Source organism: Miniopterus natalensis, chromosome 1 (genome assembly GCF_054644295.1).
Source record: "Miniopterus natalensis isolate mMinNat1 chromosome 1, mMinNat1.hap1, whole genome shotgun sequence".
Classification (NCBI taxonomy): domain Eukaryota; kingdom Metazoa; phylum Chordata; class Mammalia; order Chiroptera; family Miniopteridae; genus Miniopterus; species Miniopterus natalensis.
In genome coordinates this window covers 159,677,296-159,699,258 of record NC_142081.1, presented here as the reverse complement: position 1 = coordinate 159,699,258, position 21,963 = coordinate 159,677,296, and the positions used below count along the sequence as shown (strand labels likewise).

At 44.0% G+C, this 21,963-nt stretch overlaps 1 protein-coding gene across 1 annotated transcript in view; it reads left to right on the top strand.

Annotated features, from left to right (window-relative positions):
- The window catches only part of PARM1 (prostate androgen-regulated mucin-like protein 1), a 93,843-nt gene extending 87,044 nt beyond the window's left edge, over nt 1-6,799 (top strand). The window contains exon 4 of the mRNA XM_087827037.1: nt 6,610-6,799. Within this exon, the coding sequence (XP_087683163.1) occupies nt 6,610-6,694 (85 nt within the window). The 3' untranslated portion in view covers nt 6,695-6,799. The remainder of the gene's footprint in view (nt 1-6,609) is intronic.
- The last annotated feature ends 15,164 nt before the right edge of the window (nt 6,800-21,963 follow it).

The following is a 21,963-nucleotide window of genomic DNA, read 5'->3' as shown; positions in this document are numbered from 1 at the left end:
CTCCGTTTTCTCATGTTCCATGTTGGAGTTTCAACTGTGCTTCTTCGAAATGCCTGTGAAGTTGCATCCGGGCCGTATGCTCCTAAATGAAACTATCTCTGAGCAGTCTTTATTCCAGGACTTGTCTGCAGCTCTAAAGGAGAGCAGAGGCCCTGCCTGCCTCTTGCAGAAGGGTGTCTTTAATTAGTGATGATTGAAGAATGAAGTAAGTCGGTTTTGTTTAGTTTAAATTGGCTCAAACCCGGTCAGCCAGGAGATAATCCCCTGCGAGGAGGCCGTGTCTGCTATCGCCAGCAACGTGGACGCTGCTATAATTAGGCGTGCTGGTAGCCCAGACAGGCAGGACGGCTGTTCCCTCACGGAAATAAATGTGATGTTGATTTATAGGCTCCACAGGGCCTGGCTCTGGAGGCATCTTGTTAGAAGGCCCCTGTTTTGCTTTCGGTCTTCGGTGGTTATATTTTATATAACTGGTCTCTTTCTGGTTGTTGTTAGGTTTGAAGAGTAGGCCCAGCCAATCATAAAGGCTAAGGTTTCCTACAGTTTGTGATCTACAGGTTGCCTTTTTCAGATCAGCTCCGCCATTCGGAAGGCCTAGGTGACTTGATTCTCTACTTCAACCTTCAATGTGCATAGGAATTAATGGGAGTTTATTTAAAAAAAAAAAAAACAGTTTCCTGGGTCTGAGCCCCACAGGGTCTACTTCAGGAGGTTGGGTGGGGCCCGTCACCGGCATCTCTCACCAGCTCACAGGTGGTGCCAGGCTGCTGGTCTGCCAACCACACTGTCAGCTGCTGTCCCCTCGTCTCGTCTCGTCTCCTAACACTCCAAACACACGCTTCGCTCTAGCGTTTCCCAGACAGGCCGCCCTGCTGCTCCATGCCGGTTACTTAGAGCATGCCGAGCCCTCTGCTGGAGGTATTATTTCACCCACCTCTTTGTATCTGGCTGACTTCAGGTTGTCTGGCTCAAAAGGGACCCACCCTCCCCACGGAGGGACCCTTGCGGCACCTGCCTCCTTTGCTGGAATCCCTTCTTCGCTCGTCTCCTCTACCAGAAGGATATCAAGCCCCTGGTAGCACCTGGCATATAATAGCTGCCTTATAAACATTGTGCCTGACTGAATGACTCTGGGTAGGAAAGTTTAGGGGAAGCGGTGTTTGTTTCCTTCAAATCGGGAGAAAGGAGGTTCAGAGCAGGGGAAGCCACGGGAACCGGTTAAGCCACACACTCGCACTAGCTGCCTCGTGACCCTGAGCTTGTTTACAGACAGACAGGTGTTCCAGTGTGCAGGCCTTTTGGTAATGAGTGTCTGCCAGCATGATACCTGGCAGATAATTTTTAAAATTAAAAAAACAAATTGTATCTGTCCCTTCAAAGTAAATGTGGTTATTTAAAGATTAGTTTAAAAGTAACTGCATTTTAAAAGAAACCCAGACTATGTAAAGAGCGCTATGAAAATGATATTTAGAAATGTTTCCATCGTTGGGATTTGGTAATGAGAAGACAAAAGTGATAGAATTCCTGAATTGTGATATTAACTGTGGGCAAGTAAAATCACTCCTAATGGTCACAGTTTTCTTGACTTCAAAATTGTAGCTCACAATTCTTAGCTTTGACAAATGTGCCATGGTAATGTAAGATGTTAACATCAAGGGAAGCTGGGTGAAGAGCATGTGGGAATTATCTTTGCAGTTTTTCTATAAATCTAAAACCATTCCAATATAAGAAGTTTCTTTTTTAATTATAGTTCAGTAGCTGGTTCACAGATGTGTTGTCTGCTCCTGCCCCAGAGCCTTTGCACTTGCTGTTCTCTCTGTCTGTAGGGTATGTTTTAGACATCCATGTGGCTCATCCGCATCTCTTCTATGTGTCTGCTCAAATGTCATCTTAGTGAGACTTTCCCTGATCACCATGTTCAAAATGAGAATCCCCACCTCTCATTTGGAATTCCTCACTTCCCTTCCCTGCTTTATTTTCCTCCATTGCATATATTACCATCTGCCATATTAGTTTTCATGTCTTATTTATTGTGTCTGCCCCTACTAAAAGTATCCTCCCTTAGGACAGGGATTTGGGTCTTTTAATTCACTGAAGTATCCCCCAGGCTCCAGTATAGAGCCAAATAGATAGTAGGTTTTCAATGAATAGGTCAATGAAAGGAGCCAGGCAGGGAAACGACCATAAGAGAAAGCAAAGCACCAGTGGAAACAAAAAATGGAGACAGTGTCAGCTGCGCCAATCTGGCTTTGCTAATAGATGATGAGAGTCTAAGGCTTAATTACTAATGACGGATGAGATGCAAGTTCAGCTGTGTTTTCACAGCACTGAGCCATGTCTCCTTCATTTTCATATCCCTCCTTCTCAGCACATAACAAGCACTAATGAGTGAATGGCAAGACTCCCTGACTAGAGAGGCAAGGACAGGTAATAAAGTTGGAGCCCTGATGGGGATCTGGGCTTGACCCTTATAAGGGGGAAGGTGTTTCTAAAATGTGTTTGTTTCAACACAAGGAAAGCGAAACCTCATTCATTTTCAAAGACAATGGAGGTCCATTAAGGACTGATGCTACAACTACCTTAAAATAGGTACCATTTTGTGGTTGTGGAGAAGGCCCCAAACCACAGGGTCACCACCACATGTACCAGTTTTCATAAACAAGGACTCGCCGACTGGGGGGGGGAGCCTGCTCCCTATTAGAGCAAGGCCACTTGAGAAGGAAGCAATGAGGCAAGGACTTAACATAAATCACTCCCTGTCTTGTCCCCTCGGTTCTGCTCTTAGCTGACTAATCCGCACAGTACAGTAGAATAACAGTGACAGCGAGCCCTGTGCCATCGGTTAGCAGGGACTGTGAGCCCTGCACCCAGTCTTCTAAAGCCGCGTCATCCGTGGGTGAAATTTAGCTGTAATTCTCTTTCCTCTTCCTATTTTTAAGGTCAAAATGGTGGCTTTGACTCTTGGTTGTTGTCTTTAAACTATATCTTTGTTAATTTCAGAGAGAGGAAGGGAGAGGGAGAGAGAGAGAGAACCATCAATGATGAGAGAGTCGTCATTGACCGGCTGCCCCCTGCACGCCCCTGACTGGGGGTCAGGCCTGCAACCCGGGCATGTGCCCTGACTGGGAATCGAACCACCATCTCCTGGGTCCTAGGTTGATGCTCAACCACTGAGCCATGCCTGGCTTGGCGACGCTTTGTTCTTTAATAAGATGTTTTCACTTTGCCACAGTTATATTGCACGATAAATTGCCACAGGCCATACTACTCCCTGTGGTCATTGACCAAGCAAACTCCATATATACTATTTATATGCTACTGAATGTACCCAGTTATCATCAAATATTTATAAAAGAACCATCAAGAGCAGCATATTGGATGTTCAGAAAATAAGAAGAAACACAAGACACAGTCTGCCCCCAAGAGGTCTATCATTTAAGGAGAGCCAAGGCACAGCCAGTAGAAACAGCTATGCTGGGTGAGTGCCAGTCTTCACTGAGAGATTGAGTAAACAAAACTCTTTGACCTGGCGATGATGTCATTTGTACAGATTGCTATTCAGATTGAAATTAGAGGAGGCAGTGTTGTGTTATAGAACAGGGAGACCTAGGTTTTAGTGCCAGCTCTACCATTAAATCACATGGACAAAGTCATTTAGTTACCCTGAGCCCCACCTTCCTAAATTTGGGAATGGAAGTATTTTCACCTCTAGACTTCACAAATGCCAGTCTGAAAACCTCCCCCATTTCCATCTAAAACAGGCCATGATTTAAGAAGTTTTGACCTAGATGGATCATTTAGAATGATCATCAATTATTCTTCACTTATCACATAAGTGGGCGCGCACACACACACACACACACACGTTTGTCTAATTCTATATATGGTAGGATTTAAACAAGCCTGGCTTGAATCCCAGCACAACCAATTCTTCTTTTTTAGGCTCATTAATATATTAAGCAAGCCTTCCGGGTTCAGCACATTCCCAAATATGGTTTATCTATAATCTCTTCCTTTGCTACCCTCATTTATCAGTATTTTGCTCAACACATTGTTCAATACAATGAGAAGGCTAAGAAAAATGAAAGACCCATCTGTTACTGTATTGTGTGTGTGGTAAATATCTCTTCCAATACAGCAGATTCAGGCACAGCTCTGATCAAGTAGTCTTACCTAAAATAACCATTATCAGTAAAACCTGATGACCAAAAGACTTTTAATCCTCTAACTTCACTCCAGCATGATAATAATTTTTAAAAATTCAAATAACAGTAATATAAGAAGCTGGTTTTATAACTGCCTGGGGCATAGTTTCAGGAGTTTCTGGTGGGAGGGAAGCTCACTTTTCACTCGATGTCTTTTATTACTTTTTACAGATTTGCCATGGGTTTGTGTAAGTTTCATTATAATAAAAATTAAAAAGCAATATTGGCCAACACTTTTTGTGTATTTGCTATGTGCCAGGCCTTTTATGTGCATCACCTCAGGTAATCGTCCCAACAACTCTAACACAATTGTTTTTAAGTTTCTCCTTTTTATAGATGAAGAAACAGGGGGTTAAAATCACATTCAAGAACATACCTCTTTTGGCCCTACTGACATCTAAAGGGAATAAAATTATATGATGCAAATAAAAATGGTGTGAGAAGTTAATTTACCATGCAAAGGTGAGACTGGAATGCTCTATCAATAAAGGAACATGTTTATTAGGTAGATGTTGGCCAGGCTTGCAACGCTAAGTCACGCTGAAATTTAGGCTCAGCTCCAGTCGTATAATCCCCAGGTTTTCACTTGTCCATTCTACAGCTCCCATTTCTCAACCATCCTGTTAAAAGATTTGAGTGGAACTGGAGGTTTGAAATGTGGGGGGAATGTTGGCGATGGATAGCTGGTGACCTCATCTACCAAAACTGGCCTCTCCATTTGGTCAATCAGAAGATAGGTGATGTGCTGTTTGTGATCTATTTCCTCCTTGCACCCCCAGAAATGAATGTGGACCTTTAGAGAAACCAGCACATCAAAGGTCTGGCTCTTTGCAACAGATCATGTCTTTTTCAAATACCTGACAGATGGAAATAGGCTTCAGAGAGTAACAGCAATTATTTTAGCAACAAATATAAATATAGCAAATGCTTTCTGTACCTCTCAGATTATATCTTTATTTTGTTTAATTTTTATATCTAGCTAAGACTGGGCATGTTTATCTGTTCTATATATAGCATAGCTGATTTCCAGTGGCAAGGTGTAATAATTCACATGCTAGCATGAACCTCAGAGGCACCACATGTTCATTTTGTGATGTTTTCCCACTCCTGTCACTAGTTTTAGTCTTAAAATGACCATAATCCTTTCTAGGAAGCTCCCAATTTGTGAACAGATTGGTCTGTCAGGATGTATTTTTTCCCCAATCACTGTTTCTTCCACCAGAATTTATTGAGGGCTTACTATGTGCCAGATATATATTCTTCTGGAGATAGAGCTAAAAACAAAGAAAACAGCCAAATAATCCATACTTATAGTCTCGTTAGGGGAAAGAGGCAATAACAAAATAGGTAAGTAAATTATATAGTATGTTAGAAGGTAATGAGAACTATGAGGAAAATAAAGCAGGGAGTGTTTGGGGGCTCTGCTGGGGTGGGGTGGGAGATACAAGTTTAATTGGAGTTGTTAATGAAGGCGTCACTGAGAAGGTGACTTTTGTACAAAGACTTGAAGAAGATGAAGGAATAAGCCATGTGGAGATCTGGAGGACAACTGTTCCAAGCTGAGGGAACTAGTAAGTGCAAAGGCCCTGAGGCAAGAGTATATCCAGGCATAAGGGAGAAGAAAGAATGAGGCCAGCATGTTGGAGCAGAGGGAGCAAGAACTGGAATAGTAGCTGATGTGCTCGGAAAAGTAACAAGGGCCAGATTCTGTTGGGCTTTGCAAACCTTTGTTATGACTTTGTCTGAGGTCTGTTTCTCATAGAAGTAATATGAATTGTGGGACAGGTTCCCAGAATGACCACCAAAACCCATTAAACCCATACTGCCACTGAACTAAGGTGTTAATCAGACTCTGGGAAGCCGAGCTCAGAGCACTGGACTTAGATCCAGGAGGCAGGGTGTTGACGCGTGGCTCAGTTGGGTGACTGGCATGTCAGTTAACATCTCTGAGCCCCATTTTCCTCATTGGAGAAATAAGGATAAGCAATATCTGCCCCATGGCTTATTCTGAAGATCAAGTGAAAGCAAAACATAGATGCATTTTGTAGACTGTAAAACGCTATATAAATGTCAGGAGGGGTGGGAACATACTTATTTCAGGGAAATTTAAGTTCAGGACCTAAGTCAGAATGCCAGGAATGCAACCTTCCCGTTTGCCCAGAACTTCTTTTTAAATAGCCATGGAAATGGGCCTCTTTCTCCAGCACTGCAGGTCAAGGAGAGAGCAGGACCCTGCTGACCTCGACAGGTTGGTAGGTCTGTTGCCAAGGGGATGTCCTAGTGAAGAATCACAGCTTCCCTCCCGTGGGCCTTGTGAGCCTCCCCACTCAGGCTGCAGGGCATTAGCTGTCGTCAGACGGGCAACTTCTCCAAATAACCACGACCGTCTTCTCCTTCCCACCAGGCACTCCTCCTACGGAAGGCTCCTGGATGATCACGACTACGGCTCCTGGGGAAACTACAACAACCCTCTGTATGACGACTCCTAACAGAGGAACGTGGCCTGGGAGGAGGGATAACTGCTCTTTATTTATAAGTGCTTATCCAGTAGAATTAATTACAAGTACCTGAAGCGCATTGAGCGACAATCTTAAGCCCTGTTTTATTGGTTTGGTTGTTTCATTTTCCTCTCTCTCCTTTGGCTGCTACAACTTCCCCTTTCTGGTACAAAAAGAACCATTATTTAAAGGTGTGTAGAGGCTGATTTGCAGCTGAAATGGGCCAACCTTGAGCGAGGGGCCAGACCACCAGGACCCAAGACAGAGGCTTCTGCACCCACCACGGGCCCCACTGCAAGGACTGAGGACGAGCAATCCAGCCAGTTGCTTTGTTAGGGGTTACTTTTCGGGGAACTTTTTGTTCACGGTGTTTCTTAAACTTTTATTTAGAAAATTGCATTCAATCTCAATCATTGGAAAGGAAATGAGTGCTGGGAGGATCTCACTCTGCAGGTAAGGAAGCAGGGATTTCTCAGATTCTTTTTTAATCTCTGCTTACCTGGCTGTGTCTGACAGGACCCCTGTTTGGCTCTGCAAGCTGCACCCCAGCTTCTTAGCGGCCTAATTCATGAAAGAGGAAACTGGAAAGTGCCCCAGAGGAGGTCCGCAGGCACAGTGGCAGAGTTGCAGGTTGCTGTCAGATCTCAGCATCCCTTCTACCTGTCCTCCCCTCCAGGCCACCTGTCTCCGCTAAGGGTGCCTGTCCTAGTGAACAGCAGCTGGGATCCCAGCCCACGAGCAAGCTGGCAGTGGAGCTGTGGTTCCACGGGCGAAGGCTATGAGATGAGCTTACTTAGGCAAGAGAAAGCAAGAGGCCTGCGGAGTGTACAGTGGGGAGAGCGGGGGACAGTGGGGGAAGGAGGGAGCTGACGTGCACTGAGAACCTCATTAGGTGAAGTGGGAATCAGCTCTCAGTAACTGTCAGAGGCATCCACTGCTTGGAGGAGCCCATAGATTCCTTGCTTTATACCCACAAAGCAACTGGTTCTCTGCCAACTGTCTGTTGGATAATGGCTATAAACTGTTTATTAAAAAAATATTTTAAGAGAATATCTGCAGTTGCTCAGTGAGGCATTTCCATAGAAAACAGACATGGTAATTAATCCATTTATTATCCCCATACACTTACCTTACTAATTCTGCCCTCTAATAAATCACAACCCCTGAGTAGATAGTCTTAAGATCCTGCATAACAAATCTGAGAAGAACTGATCATTTTTGCAGGTATTGATTTATTGCAGGGGTTCTCAACCAGCAGGTGGTTTTGCACCTCTCCCTGGGAGGTGGGGGAGACATATGAAGATATCTGGTGACATTTTTTTATTGTGCTACTAGTGAGTAGAGGCCATGGATGCCCTAAACATTCTGCAATGCACAGAAGAGCCCGCCACAACAAAGAATTATCTGGCCAAAAGTGTTGGTAGTGCTGAGTTTGAGAATCCCTAATTTATTGCAGTGCCCATTGTGACAGAAAAGGACACTCTCAGATTTTAAATGAAATAAAATGATTTGTTCAATTTTTATCTCAAAAGTGTTTAATTTGTTAGCTGATGGGTTGTTTGGGACACGCTGGTTGCCTTTTTATTTCTTTGTGTGTTCTAGATAGCTTTATTTCATGGCTGTAACTTTGTCCTTCTACAACATCTGATTTTAGCAACAGGCATCTGCTGTCCTGGTTTCATGGAGGAGAAAATATACTTTGGGTCCCATTCCAAAATGTGTATATTGTCTAACAGCGTCATTAAGAACTTGACACTGGTCAGTTTTTATTTCTAAACGTAGGCCTGCTGCCACGACTCTGTTAGTTTCCAGAAACTTGACCCTCATCTCCTCCTGTCACTTGCTGTGACCAGCAATGTGCTGGCATGTAAACCACCAGTGCCGGTCTGTCCTAAACCCCTCTGGTGTCAGACACCAGAATCCGGGCCATGTCCACAAACCTGCCATCCCACACTCTGAAGAGAATTTATTCCTAAGTTCCTTACGCCCCAAAAGAGAGTGAGCAACCTCTAGAGGAATTTTACAGAAGAGGTAGGTAATGAGGACTGGAATCCTGACATCTCTGATTATTTAAAACATCAAAAAAAATTGTTTAAAGTGGACATGCTCAGAAAAATGGCCAGGAATGGCCGATACCCCTCCAGCACCACTTGGCCTGAGTAACTGTCCCTCTTCCCTACCCTCACTCCCTGCAAAGGCTTTCAGTTGGGCAAAGGATGATTCAATAAAAACAGAACATTCCACATTTTTTATCCCTCAGTCAAAAGCATTCTGACAAAGTGTCCATGAAACACCTCACAGAGGTGCACTTCTGGACACCGCTTCTGTCATAAACACTGATCGGAGGAGCCAGCCTCTTGCCAAGGAGTCCTGACCGATACAAGCCATGGGCTCGGCAGCATCTTTCCTTACCGAAGGCTGCGATTGTGCGAGAGCAGCTGATGCATTTGTGGTTCTTATTAACTTCCACATCCTTATGGAAAACAGAAGAATCTGAACCTACAGCAGATCTCAGCCTGCAGGCAGTTTCATATCTCTCCCCAAGGGGACAGCTTCCTATAAAAACTCTCACACTCCTTGTTGTTAGTATAAAATACCAATGGGATGACCCTTACTTTGCCAATGCATTTTTTTTTCTATTTTTGAGTTGGCCAAAGGATTTTAGCAGCTGAATCCAACAAACTTGCTACACACACACACACACACACACACACACACAGACGACCTTTACCTCAGGGAGAGTGTGTCCAGCTCTGCCCAAGGGAAGTGGCTCCATCAGATCTAAACAACCACATACCACCCAGGGATGGGACTTGTCAAGGCATTGGAGGGATGTCGGAGCAGGAGGGAGGCCAGCAGCCTCTTCTAGGCTACAGCATGCACATGATGAAATAATGAGACTCAACTTTGTTTTCTTTACTTGTGGCCCCAATGAAGTCCCCAGCTCTCTTTGGATGTCTGCGTCGTCATTGCTTAAATGGGGGGTGACGCTTTCCTGCTGACCTCACCCCATGCTACCTCACAAATGTGTTGTGAGGACTAATGAAATCATGTCTACAGTGTTTTTAGTTTCTGCAGAAGAGTATTTATAGACACTTTCAGTATTTTACGTATTACATAGGTATATAAGTGATCTCAGTTTCTTGTTTGCTGTTATACTGGTGTGTTGTTTTACTTAAATCTATAAAGTGACAGCTGTGTTGCAGCCACGTCAGGCAGCTGTTACGGCTCCAGGCTGCCCCGTGCAGCGGACTGACTGAGGGCTAACCACGCCTGGAAACAAAGGTTAGTTTCCATCTGCAAATTTACCATCCTGGGGTCGTCTGGGTTCTTTGTGGGGTTGATGTTGGTTTGATATCATCTGTTTCCCCTTCATCTTGCTTGCAAGGGTGCATGGTTGAATCCCTTGCATCTGGGAAATGAATTTTGCAACTGGGCTAGATGCTAATTTGCACGTTGATTCACCTTCTTTGCCTTTAACCTCTTTTTGGCAAATGAATGTACCATTTCAACTTTGATTTTAAAGTACTAGTTGATATTGGTAATAGTGCTAACCAAGAGACCAATGCCAGATTGCTCTCTCGGAGTGAGCTAGCCAACATCATTTAAAGATGGAAAGACCTGCAACTTCTTTGATATTTAATGTAATTGTATCTACATTTGTTGTAAGACTTATTGTATACCAATGATATCAATTAAAGGTGTTAAAAAGTTGTGTCTGACAGTGGTGATTCACATTTTGATGTTTTATTACTCAAGCCATTCAGTTGATATGCCCAATACTGCTTATATTAAGTAGCTCTGGCTTGTTCTTACAGAAAACTTATCCCACATTAATCAGAAAGAATGTATGCACCCCTATGTTCATAGCAACATTATTCACAATAGCTAAGAGCTGGAAACAGCTCAAATGCCCGTCAGTAAATGAATGGATAAAAAAGCTGTGGGACATTTACAGCATGGAATACTATGCAGCTATATAAAAGAAGGATCTCTTACCCTTTGAGACAACATGGAGGGATTTGGAGAATATTATGTTAAGCTAAATAAGCCAGTCAGAGAAAGACAAATATCACATGATCTCACTTAAATGTGGAATCTAATGAACAAAATAAACTGACAAAATAGAACCAGAGACATGGAAACAGGCAACAGACTGAGGATTCTTAGAGGGAAAGGGGGTGGGGGCAGGAAGACATTAACCAAAGAATTTATATGTAAACCCACGGACACAGACAACAGTGAGATGAAGGCCTGGGGAGGGGGCAGGAGTGGGGAGGAGGGGGTCAGTGTTGGAGGGGGACACCTGTAAAACTTTCAACAATAAAGGTAAATTTAAAATATAAATAAATACTATTTCCTGCAGTGCAGGGAGGTCTCTCTGATCTTGAAAAAGAATTGAAGAATATCAGAGATGAAGAAACTTTCCAAGCAGTGATTTTACTCTTAACTATATACTGTGCCTTATAAAATAGATGTTTAAAAAAACCAAACATTTTGATTCAATAAACAGATTGTGATGCCTAATCCAGTCATATAAAAGCATATTGGCACTGACAGTACATTTGATAGTACTTGGTTCACTCTCTTTCCAAAAATTACACTCAGCATACCCATCTTTATCTGACAGTCAAATGGCAAGCAGTATCAATCAGCCAAAACATAATTTCAACCCCAAGAAGCTAACCAAAGATTATTCTGGTTCTGAAGAAAAGAGCAACACCAAATCCCATGCATTTTGTGACACAGGAGAAGAATGGAGCCGCCCGCAAACTAGAGCTCATTGGTTTCCCAACATGTAAACTTCAGGTCATATTCAATAAGTTTACGTACCTGGCTTCCAGGAGCACAGCCAGGAGGACTGCCTGGGAAGAGTCAAGGCGGGGAATGGGAAGAAAGCACAGAACAGGCCCTTTTCCACTGATTATTTGGTATTTCTTGAGGACCTATTATAGGCATGAAAACAAATAAAGGCTCCATTATTCCAAGCTTGCCTCAACAGAGTTTGTCAGAAAGCACTTTAAATGTGCATAGAAAAAAAAGGCTTAATAATAATATGTAGTGTTTATATAGTATGGGTTCTTGGGTTCAAATCAATATTTTCCCCAGCATTATATAGCTTTTTCAAGTCAGATCATAATCTGTTTTGATTATTTAGCACTGTATCTACAATCTTTCACTCTGCTAAAATTCAGTAGTACTAACCAATTGCTAGCTATATTTTGATTGTAGTCAGAAAGCATTAAGTCATAAATGACACTTTAAAAGAACTAATAAAATTGGGAGGGAAACCTATAAGAGGTACGATCTCTTCTCTTAACAGATCTAGTCTTTGGCAAATACAGAATGGACTACATTTACTGCACTTAAGCAGCATTAATCAATTGGAGTCAACAAATGTATTGTGTTTCTATTTTAAACAAGACATTGAATATTTACTATTAAAAAAAGGATTGTAATTAATATTCATAAGGACTTTAGATGCCTGTAGGCATTGTCTAATGTAACCTTTGCATCAGCTATAGTGGCCATTACACTCTCCCCATCTTACAGATGAGGAAACTGAGGTTCTTTTATATTAAACTCATTCATGCCTGTACTAAATCCTATGTACTCCATAGTGAATCAGGTGGCTCCCGCTCTCCATATATTTTCAGTTTAATAAGCATCAGAGTTGGGATTCAAACAAAGTTCTTTAGTCACCAGAGCCATTGGTCTTTTTCTTCCCAAGGGATTGGTATCTGATGTAAGTATAACCCAGTTCTTAAGACTCTCACACCTCTTGCTAAAATAGGAGCCTGTACCCTTCACAAAGCCCTCCTGAGCTATTTTGGGCAGTCTTGAAGGTATCTGGCATGCAGCCCACGGCAAGCCCAGTCAGCTCCCAAGCACGTGTCTGCTGACCTCGGCTGCCCCGCTGGGCTGTGTTCTCTGCCAAGGGGGAGATGCCCCCCACCCCGTTCAGTTAGGGCACCAACACAGGGCGCCTCGGTCTCCCAGAGCTTCAGTGAACCCTCTCTCTTAGTTTCCACCTGTGTCCTCCCTGCTCTCCCCCAGTCGTTAGGTGTGAGTCCACAGCAGCCTGTCTAAGGGTGCAGCCTTTGGAATCACTCGCTCTTACCAGAAGACTCCATCAGTGCGCCAGCTCGCCTGTCCTTGGTGTCATAATAATGATAGCCTACTCTCGCATGGCACTTGCAATCAGCCAGATACTGTTCTGAGCACTTCACTTGAATTGTCCACCCTATGAGGCAGATGTTACTAATATCCTCATTATACAGATGAGAAAACTAAGGACCCAAAAGGCATAGAAACTTGCTCAGGATCACACAGCTCGTCAGTGATGGGGCAGAATTCAAATGCCAAGAGTTGGCCTCCAGGGTCCATGCTCTTGCACTTCCACAAAGCCCTGACTCTGTGCTGGAGGTTCCTGACACACACACTCACCGGCCATCAGACAGGCCCGCCTGTGTCTGAATCCAGGGTGGGACAACCTGAGGCCAAGGCTGCACCCACCAAGGCAAGGTGCCTACCTGAAGGAAGGTTTCTAGAGTGGTCAAAAGGGGGGCGGGGAGGGCACCTTTGGGGCACCCAGCCTGGTAGACTCTGAGCTGCCTCTATCTAGAGTCTGGCACTTCCAGCCAAGGTCACCCACTCGACATCCACCAGCTCAACAGCAGGGGCCTCCAGGATGACCCTTCCCTTGGCATCAGACCCACACAGCAGGTGTGGTGGGAAAGTCCAGGCCGCTGTCTTGCTCTCCCACTAGCCTTCTCTCCCTTGGCACCTGGACAGAATTCGCTGCAACGAACACTGCCGGGCAGAGTGTTGAAAAAGCCAAGCTGATCAGGAGCCAGGTGTTATCGGGGGGTGAGAGAGACAAATGCCCAGCCCGGCGCCCGTGCCAGGACGTTCCGCTCTGCAACAGAGCTTCATCAGGGAGAACAAGCAAGCACACCGCCCCTCCGCCGGTTTCTGGGATGGGTAGGAAGGGTTTAATACAAAGTTAAGGATTTTGTATAGAAATTGGAGTCTCATACAAACTTTGCAAGAGCAGGAAAAGAAAAGGTGAGGGAAGCCGCTAGCTGGTAACTGCTGCAGACCTCGGGTCTCCGGGCAGCGGCCCCCTCTCGGGCCGGGGCGAGGCCGGCGGTCCCAAGAGCCCCCGGGCAGCCGCGCCTGCCGCCACACCTGAGGGCGGCGCTTTCTGGAAAACGGTTTTGCATTTTCTATATCTCGCCTAAGGAGCTCTCATGGACAAGCTCTAGCCAGAACCATAAGGAAAGGGGATTATAAGAAACGTGGTTCCTGGCCCCTCCTCTGTGTTGCAAAGGAGATCTTAGGAAAGGGCGGCAACGAGGCGGAGCTGAAACTAAGCAAATGAGCACAGTCCACCTTCCTTACCCCAGATGAGATCTTCCCCAAAAGGACAACAAGGACATCGTGTTAGCCCTAAGCCAACGCAGCTGTCTCTTACACAGCTGAGGGTCACTCCCCTGCCCCATATGTTCCTTTGGCTCTGGGAATAGTCTCTCTGAGTTCAGATGCAACCTTCCTTTGATAGTCTATTATTTAAATGCCAAATTATCATGTGAACCCTTTGTATTGGAACTGAGGGGGATGAGAAAGGAGAGGAAAATAACTGAGTAATATATATATGAATATACCTATACACATACCAAAGCAGTTCCAAGGCGTCCTTTCTGCAGCAGTCATGTGAGCGCCTGGTGTTTACAGCTCTCTTCCCCACTAGCACGGCAGGCACGCTCCTTCTGTCTTCAGCCAACCTTCCAGCGGGTCATGGCTCTTTATGTGGCCCGTGACTTACCCTTCTGCAGAAACGGAAACTAAAAAGGAGAGAGGAAGCTACTGACTGCACACTCTACCATTTCAAATTTTTAAAAGAGGGAGGGATGGAGGGAGGGACTCACATTGCATATAATGTGCCATATACTCTCCCCTCCCACCTTTCATTGCTCTCTCCCCCCCATCCCTCCAGCCCACCTCATCCACCCCCAACAAATAGAAAAAAGAAAAGTGGGAGGGAGAAAACAGAGAAGGGAAACCATCCTCTGCACTTAGCTTGCTGCATGCGGAGCCCTGGGCCATTCCACTCCTCTGTCTACCCATCAAGTCCTCCCAGCCCCCCATTTCTGCTTGGGGTCTTCTCTGGAGAATGATGCATTCTTTGGAAAGCCAGAACTTAATAAAAGAGCTGCGAGGATGAGCGGTGGCTAGTAAGGGCAGGGTTTTCTTTCCTTTATTCACCTCCTGCACAGCCGTTTCACAGGCCTTTCCTCCCCTCATGTCCTCCCAACCCCCCACCCCTCCCCTTATGAGGAGAGGCCAGGCTGCTGATGGTTTGCTGAGCCATGAGAGCAAGCTCTGGAGCTCATATGCAACAAAATGAAATACATTTATCTGTTACAAGAGAAGTAATTCCCAATGGCAGTGCATCCCAGGGGCTGAGGCCCAGGGGCTGTTGGAGGGGTTGTGCCCTCTCCCCCTGAACAGCCATTTCTGGAATGCAGCCAAACTCACTATGCAGCCCCACTCAAGGGGGCATGGCTTGAGGCCTTTGCTTTCCCCTTCCCAGCCTTTTCAGCATAACTGGAGAGGCTGAATTTACATCTGTCTCCTGTGGGCCAGCTTTTATGCTCCTATGAGTTCAGGTAAACCCTGAGCTAGCTTCTTGGGGGACTGATCTCCTGAGTCATCCAGAGGATGGACATGTAGGCTCTTCAATAAAGAAAGACACAACCATTCTTTCCTACCTTCCCTGAGACACTGGAAACTAAGGCAGCTGGTTCCCTGACAAGTAACAGGCTCTCAATCCAACCACAGTCCAAATCATAAGCAAAGGGACAATGGTAGGCTAGAGATTCTGCCAACGTCCCCCTGGACGCCTTCTCTATGCTTAGGACACCAAGAAGGGAGGGGGCAGTGGGAAACCCAGGCTGCTACCTGATAGAGGCTTGTGGGATTTGAGTTCAACATGGGTTCATTTGCTCAGGGAGAGCCTCAGTGTTGGCTCTATTAAAGTCCCCATGAATCCGTGAATTCTCCCAAGAAATGAATCGTGAAGGAGGTATGGCATTGAAAGCAAAACTTATATTCACTCAGTCAGCATTCAAAAATCAGTATTCATTTTGCATTCTAGATGTATAAACGCATGAAACAAAACACAATCCCCAAGATAATATTCATCCTCAAAATGCTTTCAATCTTATACTGAAACAGTCAAATCTGTGCTTCAGTTCAGAGTGATGGGTACTCCAGGAAGAATAATGTGCTGGGTATACTGGGAGCACAGAAGGGGATATTCTGAGAGGATCTAAAAGCATTCTGACAAGTTTACTTCCATCTCCCTTATTCCAGATGCTTCTCCGAATTCCATTCCCCTGCTATCTTCCTCATCAACTTCCTCGACTTGAACTAGCCCCCTGGGCTGTTCCTTTGAAGCTCCATCCTTTGCAAGTAGTCAGATTTTATCTAGGAAATTTAATTTGTTCCCCCTAACTGACCCTTTGGAACTAGGAGGACTGGCCTCTCCCAACTCTGGCCACACTCAGATCAACCCTCTCTTCCAGAGCTTATGCCCCAGTGATGTCCCAGCTAGAACTTGATATACATTGTGTCTCCAATTGCAGAAAGAAAACAGGAGGGGGAGGGGAGGGGAGGGGAGGGGAGGGGAGGGGAGGGGAGGGGAGGGGAGGGGAGGGGAGGGGAGGGGAGGGGAGGGGAGGGGAGGGGAGGGGAGGGGAGAGGGGAGAGGGGGGAGGGAGGAGGGAAAGGGGAGGGGGAGGGGAGGGGAGAGGGAAAATAATATTTTCTTCTTCTTGCCACAACTTTCTAAGAATCACCAAAGAGCCAAACTGGTTTTCCTGACTGTGCCCTCTGATGGAAGGGAGAGAGAAGGGAAATGACATTTACTCAATGTCTGTTAAGTGTCTACACTTGTGAGGATGGTATTAAAATCTTTTAGAGACCAGGAAACTGAGCCTCAGAAAGGTTAAGTGATCTTCACATGATCACATAGCTAGTAAGAGGCAGTTTCTGTTTCAACTGTGGACATTCTTACTCCAAAGCCCATATTCTATCAATAGGGCAATGCTTCTCAAACATTAATGTGCATACTAACCACTGGAGAGCTTATTAAAATGCAGATTCTGACTCAGAGGTCTGAGCTAGAGCCTGAGACTGCACATTGTAATAACCTCCCACAAGGAGCCGATACTAGAGGTTCCTGGATGCCCCGGTTTTGAGCAGCAAGGCCATGTAAGATGCAGTCTTTTCCTCATAATCCCAGGTAAACTCAAGGGCCTGACAGGGGGCAGTTTTCAATAGGGGTGATAATACCATCTTTTACCACAGGACAGCATATTTTGGATTCGGTTTTCAGTTGTCACTATGACTGGCAGAATTACTGGCATTTAGTATCTGGGAGTCAAGGATGCTACCAATCCTTCGGTGTCTGATAATCCAGGTTGATTTTCTTGGGCCAGTCCTACACACACAGAGTTGCCCCACCTAGAATTCTTCCGGCCTTCTCATCAAGAGACCCTGAACAGCAGCGTGGGATGGTTCTCAGAGCTGTCGGGGACCCCTGCGGCTCTCAGTCATTAGGGGCATCAGCTCTGCCCTCCAGCTGTTCTGCTGCAAACTGTCATCACTGACAGCTGCTCTCCAGGATCTCCCTGCTCACAGGGGTGCATGCTGATGGCTTGCTCCCTGGAACTCCAATGTGTCAACAGACAAGATGATCCAAGATGGGCCTAATTGGAGATCACATATTTCTGGGCGCTTCCAAAGAGCACAGGGATGCTCCTATCATACAAACTTGGACATTTAGGAAAGCATATAGACCAGCTGACAAATTCACATTGTTTTGCATTCCATGAGAATTTCTAAAGGTATTTATTGAGAAGATGGCAGAGGAGCTGACATCTGCTAAGCTCCTGTTATGTGGCAGGAACTGGACAGATGCTTTGTAAAAACTATTTCACAGCATCCGTAGCATGGAATAGTCTCTACGAACACACTCTGGAACTAGCATGTTTGAATTTTGCTTCGGGAAATTACTAGCTGTATTACTTTTGAAAAGGATATTTAACCTCTCAGTTCCTCAGTTTCTTCGTCTGTAAAATGGGGATCAAAATGGTACCTGCCTCATTAGGCTGCTATGAAAGTTAAACCAATTAACACCTGTGAATGCATGGAACAGTACCTGGCACAGAGCAAAGACTATGAAAGGCCATGCTTGCTAAATAAAATAGCCATGCAAGATCAATTATTTTCCCATATTTTACAGATGAGGAAACTGAGGCTTACCCAAGTTCACACAGCTACAAAGTGGTAGAATGTGTCTGATTAACCACAATACAATCGAATATTCACTCAGAACTTGTTATATACACCAGACATTATTTTCAGCGATTTCTTAGCATCAATTCAAATACTCCTCACAACCACCCTAAAAGATAGGTCTTACTATCCCCATTTAACCAAATGAAGAGACTGAATTGCCTGAGAGTACCTATTTGGGGAATCCAGGAACTGAGGCTGGAGGGTTGGCTCTGGAGCCGGGGTGATTTGTCCATTTCCCAATTTCATGACTTGTCCATTTCCCCACCTACCCCTGTTAGCCATCTCCTATGTGCCCAGCACTGAGCTAGGCATATTTTGAAGTAAAAAGAAGTAAAAGTCACAATGGTTACTTTCAAGTTAATAATTTAATGCCATATCTTTATCTTCTTGTAGGATAGCTTATTGGCAAAGCAACATATGAAAATAAACCTGCAGTTAAGTCTCAGTTCTGCTAATTACTAACTTTAATGATCCTGGGCACATCACTTAATCTCTCTATACCTCAGATGTCTAAAAAATGTAGGTGCTAATATTCACTTAACAATGGCATTTATAAAGACTAAATAAGATCCTTTATGCATAGCACTCAGCAACTGTAACCCCATCTCTTTTTTTCCTTCTCTGTACCTCAGGAGAAATGACAAACTAGAATTAGAAATGCAGGCATTATTGACATATGTTTTACTATAAAATTTCTGGATGACAGCTAGTGGAGTCTCAGTTGGCTCTTGAACTGAGTTTTGCTTCTGAAAATCCATACCATTTCATTAAAATGCCAAATAGTCATGAAAAGAAAACACTCTACACCTTGGATACACACTGAAAAATATATATTTAATATGTAAAACCAAACACAAAATATAAATCTATATATGCAAGTGTCTGGGGGTGAGGGTAGGCATAGGCTAGTGGGTTCTTTAAAAATGTGAGCGCAATGAAATGTGGACTGAAAATGCCTTCTCTTCTTACTAGATTTCTTTGTTGTCAGAATCAGCAGTTTTTATTGCTCTAGGAAATGTTGGGTATTTGGTTCACCGGGGGCAAAATTTTTCACTGATGAGGTAATGAGTGTGACTGGTCAATTCTAAGGGAGGAGTTTCAAAGGTGACTTCACTCACAGTGGTGTCCCGCTCCCTTTTCAAAAATATGAAACCCCACCTATCTGGAACAGTAGCCTTCCTCTTTGAAGCCTTCAGCCAACTTGTCCGGAAGAGCTGTCCATGTCTTTATACCTGCCCGTTCAGCTTCCCCTGAAATCTGAGAATTTTCCAGCTAGCTCTCTTTCTGAATGATTAAACCATTCTTTACCCTACTTATCCCTGTTTCTGATTATTTCCCAAGCTCTGTTCATAACAAGTGACAATCAGTGCTTTGCCAGAAAGGGGCCTGCCCCTCAGCCAATCCTAAATACATATCATCAAGTTTTTTTCACCTCTCAAATCACCACATTGTCTTACCCCTGATTATTTGCATTGACTTTATTCTAAAAGCACTTCGACTTCAGCTCTTCGCTAATCATAATTACAAGTTTGTTCATTATGGTTAAAGTGCTACTTATGATGGCACTTGCGACTGAACTCAGGTTAAGCCATCCTAAGTCAGGCGGTGCCTATTTCCATAAGTTCCATTAATCACATATGATGTCTTTGTTCAAAATGAGGATTCTGGTCGGTTAACTAATGCTACCAACATCACTTCTCTCAGAACTAGAAAAAGATTCCAATTGAGGTCTCAATTGAGTTATTTTTGGCAGTAGGTGATTCCATGTTCCAGAGACGAAGTTCTTTGTATAAGCAAGTTTTAAAATGTCAGGAGCAGTTTGGAGGGCATTAAAGTATTTCTAACTTTTGAAAAAGCCTCCAAATATCCTTGTTTGTTTAACTAGCCTAATGAAGTCAGATAAAAGCTGAAGTTTTTGTCAGTCTGAAGAGGATTCCAATACACGGTTATGGATGCTGAGAGCTATGTCTAGGACTCACTGAGTCCTAAAATATGTAGCCCTCCATCCAGAAAAAATAGCCCAGCCTTGGAAAAATTGAAGTCACAAGCTTGAAAAGCTTAAACAAACAAAGAGAAATCATGAAGTATGTTTATAGTGTTTTTATTTTTTTAAAAAAACTATTTATATTTAGCATATTTCCAACCCAGCTCTCCACCCAATTTCATTAATTGACCCTTCTAGGAATGTGGGAGACTGGAGGAGAGAATAGTATCTTATTTTTGGTAAGCAAGACTGGCATACTTCAAAATCATCTGCTGGGCACCACGGGCAAGAAGTAGCAAAAGTAGAAAAGAAATGGCCATTGGTCTGGATGACATATAAACACCAGGTCCAAGAATATTCATGCCCACAGACATTTTATAAATGAATATGTAAGAATATTTTCAACCCTACTAGCAATTTCTAAAATTCTCAGTAAAACTAATGCATTATTTTGTGTAACATTTATTCAACAGAAAATAAACCTCCAACTTTAAAAGCCAAGGGAGGGGTGCGAGTGGAGGTGGAAGAGGGTATAGGGGAGATAAACGGTGATGGGGGAAAATAAAATAAAGGGGCGGGGAAGCCAAGGTATCCAATGCCAGAAATTCTGTGATAAAACTATTATTTCATATGTTTCTAATGGGATATAATTTGGCACAAACCTTCTGTCACAGGTCAAAAACCACACAAAGTTGTCAATCTAATTATCACCCAGTAAATAAATTCAATCAATATTCCCATTTGTGCAAGATATATGCTGCCTCCGGAAGACTAAGATACTATCAGCAATTGTGTTCATTCCTGGTGACAGGGAAGATGCAAAAAATGCAGAAATCTACCCCTAACTTCAGAGAGAATGTTCCAGCATGCCTCCGGCCATTAGACTAAAAATTGCATTAATACTGTGGGTCCCTGAATCTTCTTATGGTTTATTAGCCATTTTCTGGAACACACTGTATTGATTATCTGCTACTGCATTAGAAAATTACAAGTGCCCTGGCCGGCATGGCTCAGTGGAAGAAGCATCAGCCCTCGCACTGAAGGGTTGCCAGTTCAATTCCCGGTCAAAGGCACGTACCTGGGTTGTAGGTTCATTCTCCCAGCCCTGGTTGGGGTGCATGCAGGAGGCCACCAATTTATGTGTCTCTCTCACATAGATGTTTCTCCCTCTGTGAGTTTGTCTCTCTCTACCCCACTCCCTCCCTCGCTCCCGTTCTATCTAAAAGCAATGGAAAAATATCCTCAGGTGAGGATTTAAAAAAAAATTACCACAAGCAACTGCTTAAAACAATACCCACGTATTACCTCACAGTTCCATAGACCAGAAGACCAGGCAGGCCCAACTGGATCCCCTGCTTCGGGTCTCACGAAGCCAAAGGCAAGGTGTTGGCCACATACCACCTCAGTTCACCACTGTCAGAATGTTTCACATTTGCACGACCAGCACATGCCACTGGCTATCTGTGTTCTACCTACAATCAGCAGATTTTACTTGCTGCCCAATTTTTTGCATAATACACTGAACTTAATGCATTAAGTAGCCAGCACTTGCATCTGTAACTTTCACTATCCCTATAAAATTGAAGCCCATGGCCTACTTTACACCAACCATTCCATGTGAATAAATAAAACAGTGAGTGATTTGGCATTTCGATGAAATCTCCTTTGCAAATATGGCTGGTCCTCCTTCCTAACCAATTCTCAATGTATGCTTTTCTATCCGTATCATGACTTACAATGTTATTACTAACTAAATAAACAAAATCTCCTATATCATGGGTTTTCAGAAATAAACAGAACAAAAAATTGTGAAGCAGTTTCCCCTCGTATATAATGTGACAAGTGTCAGCAGCTATTTGAAGCTCTGAAATTGTGGCTTTACAGCACTGCAAAGCAAAATATTTACTAT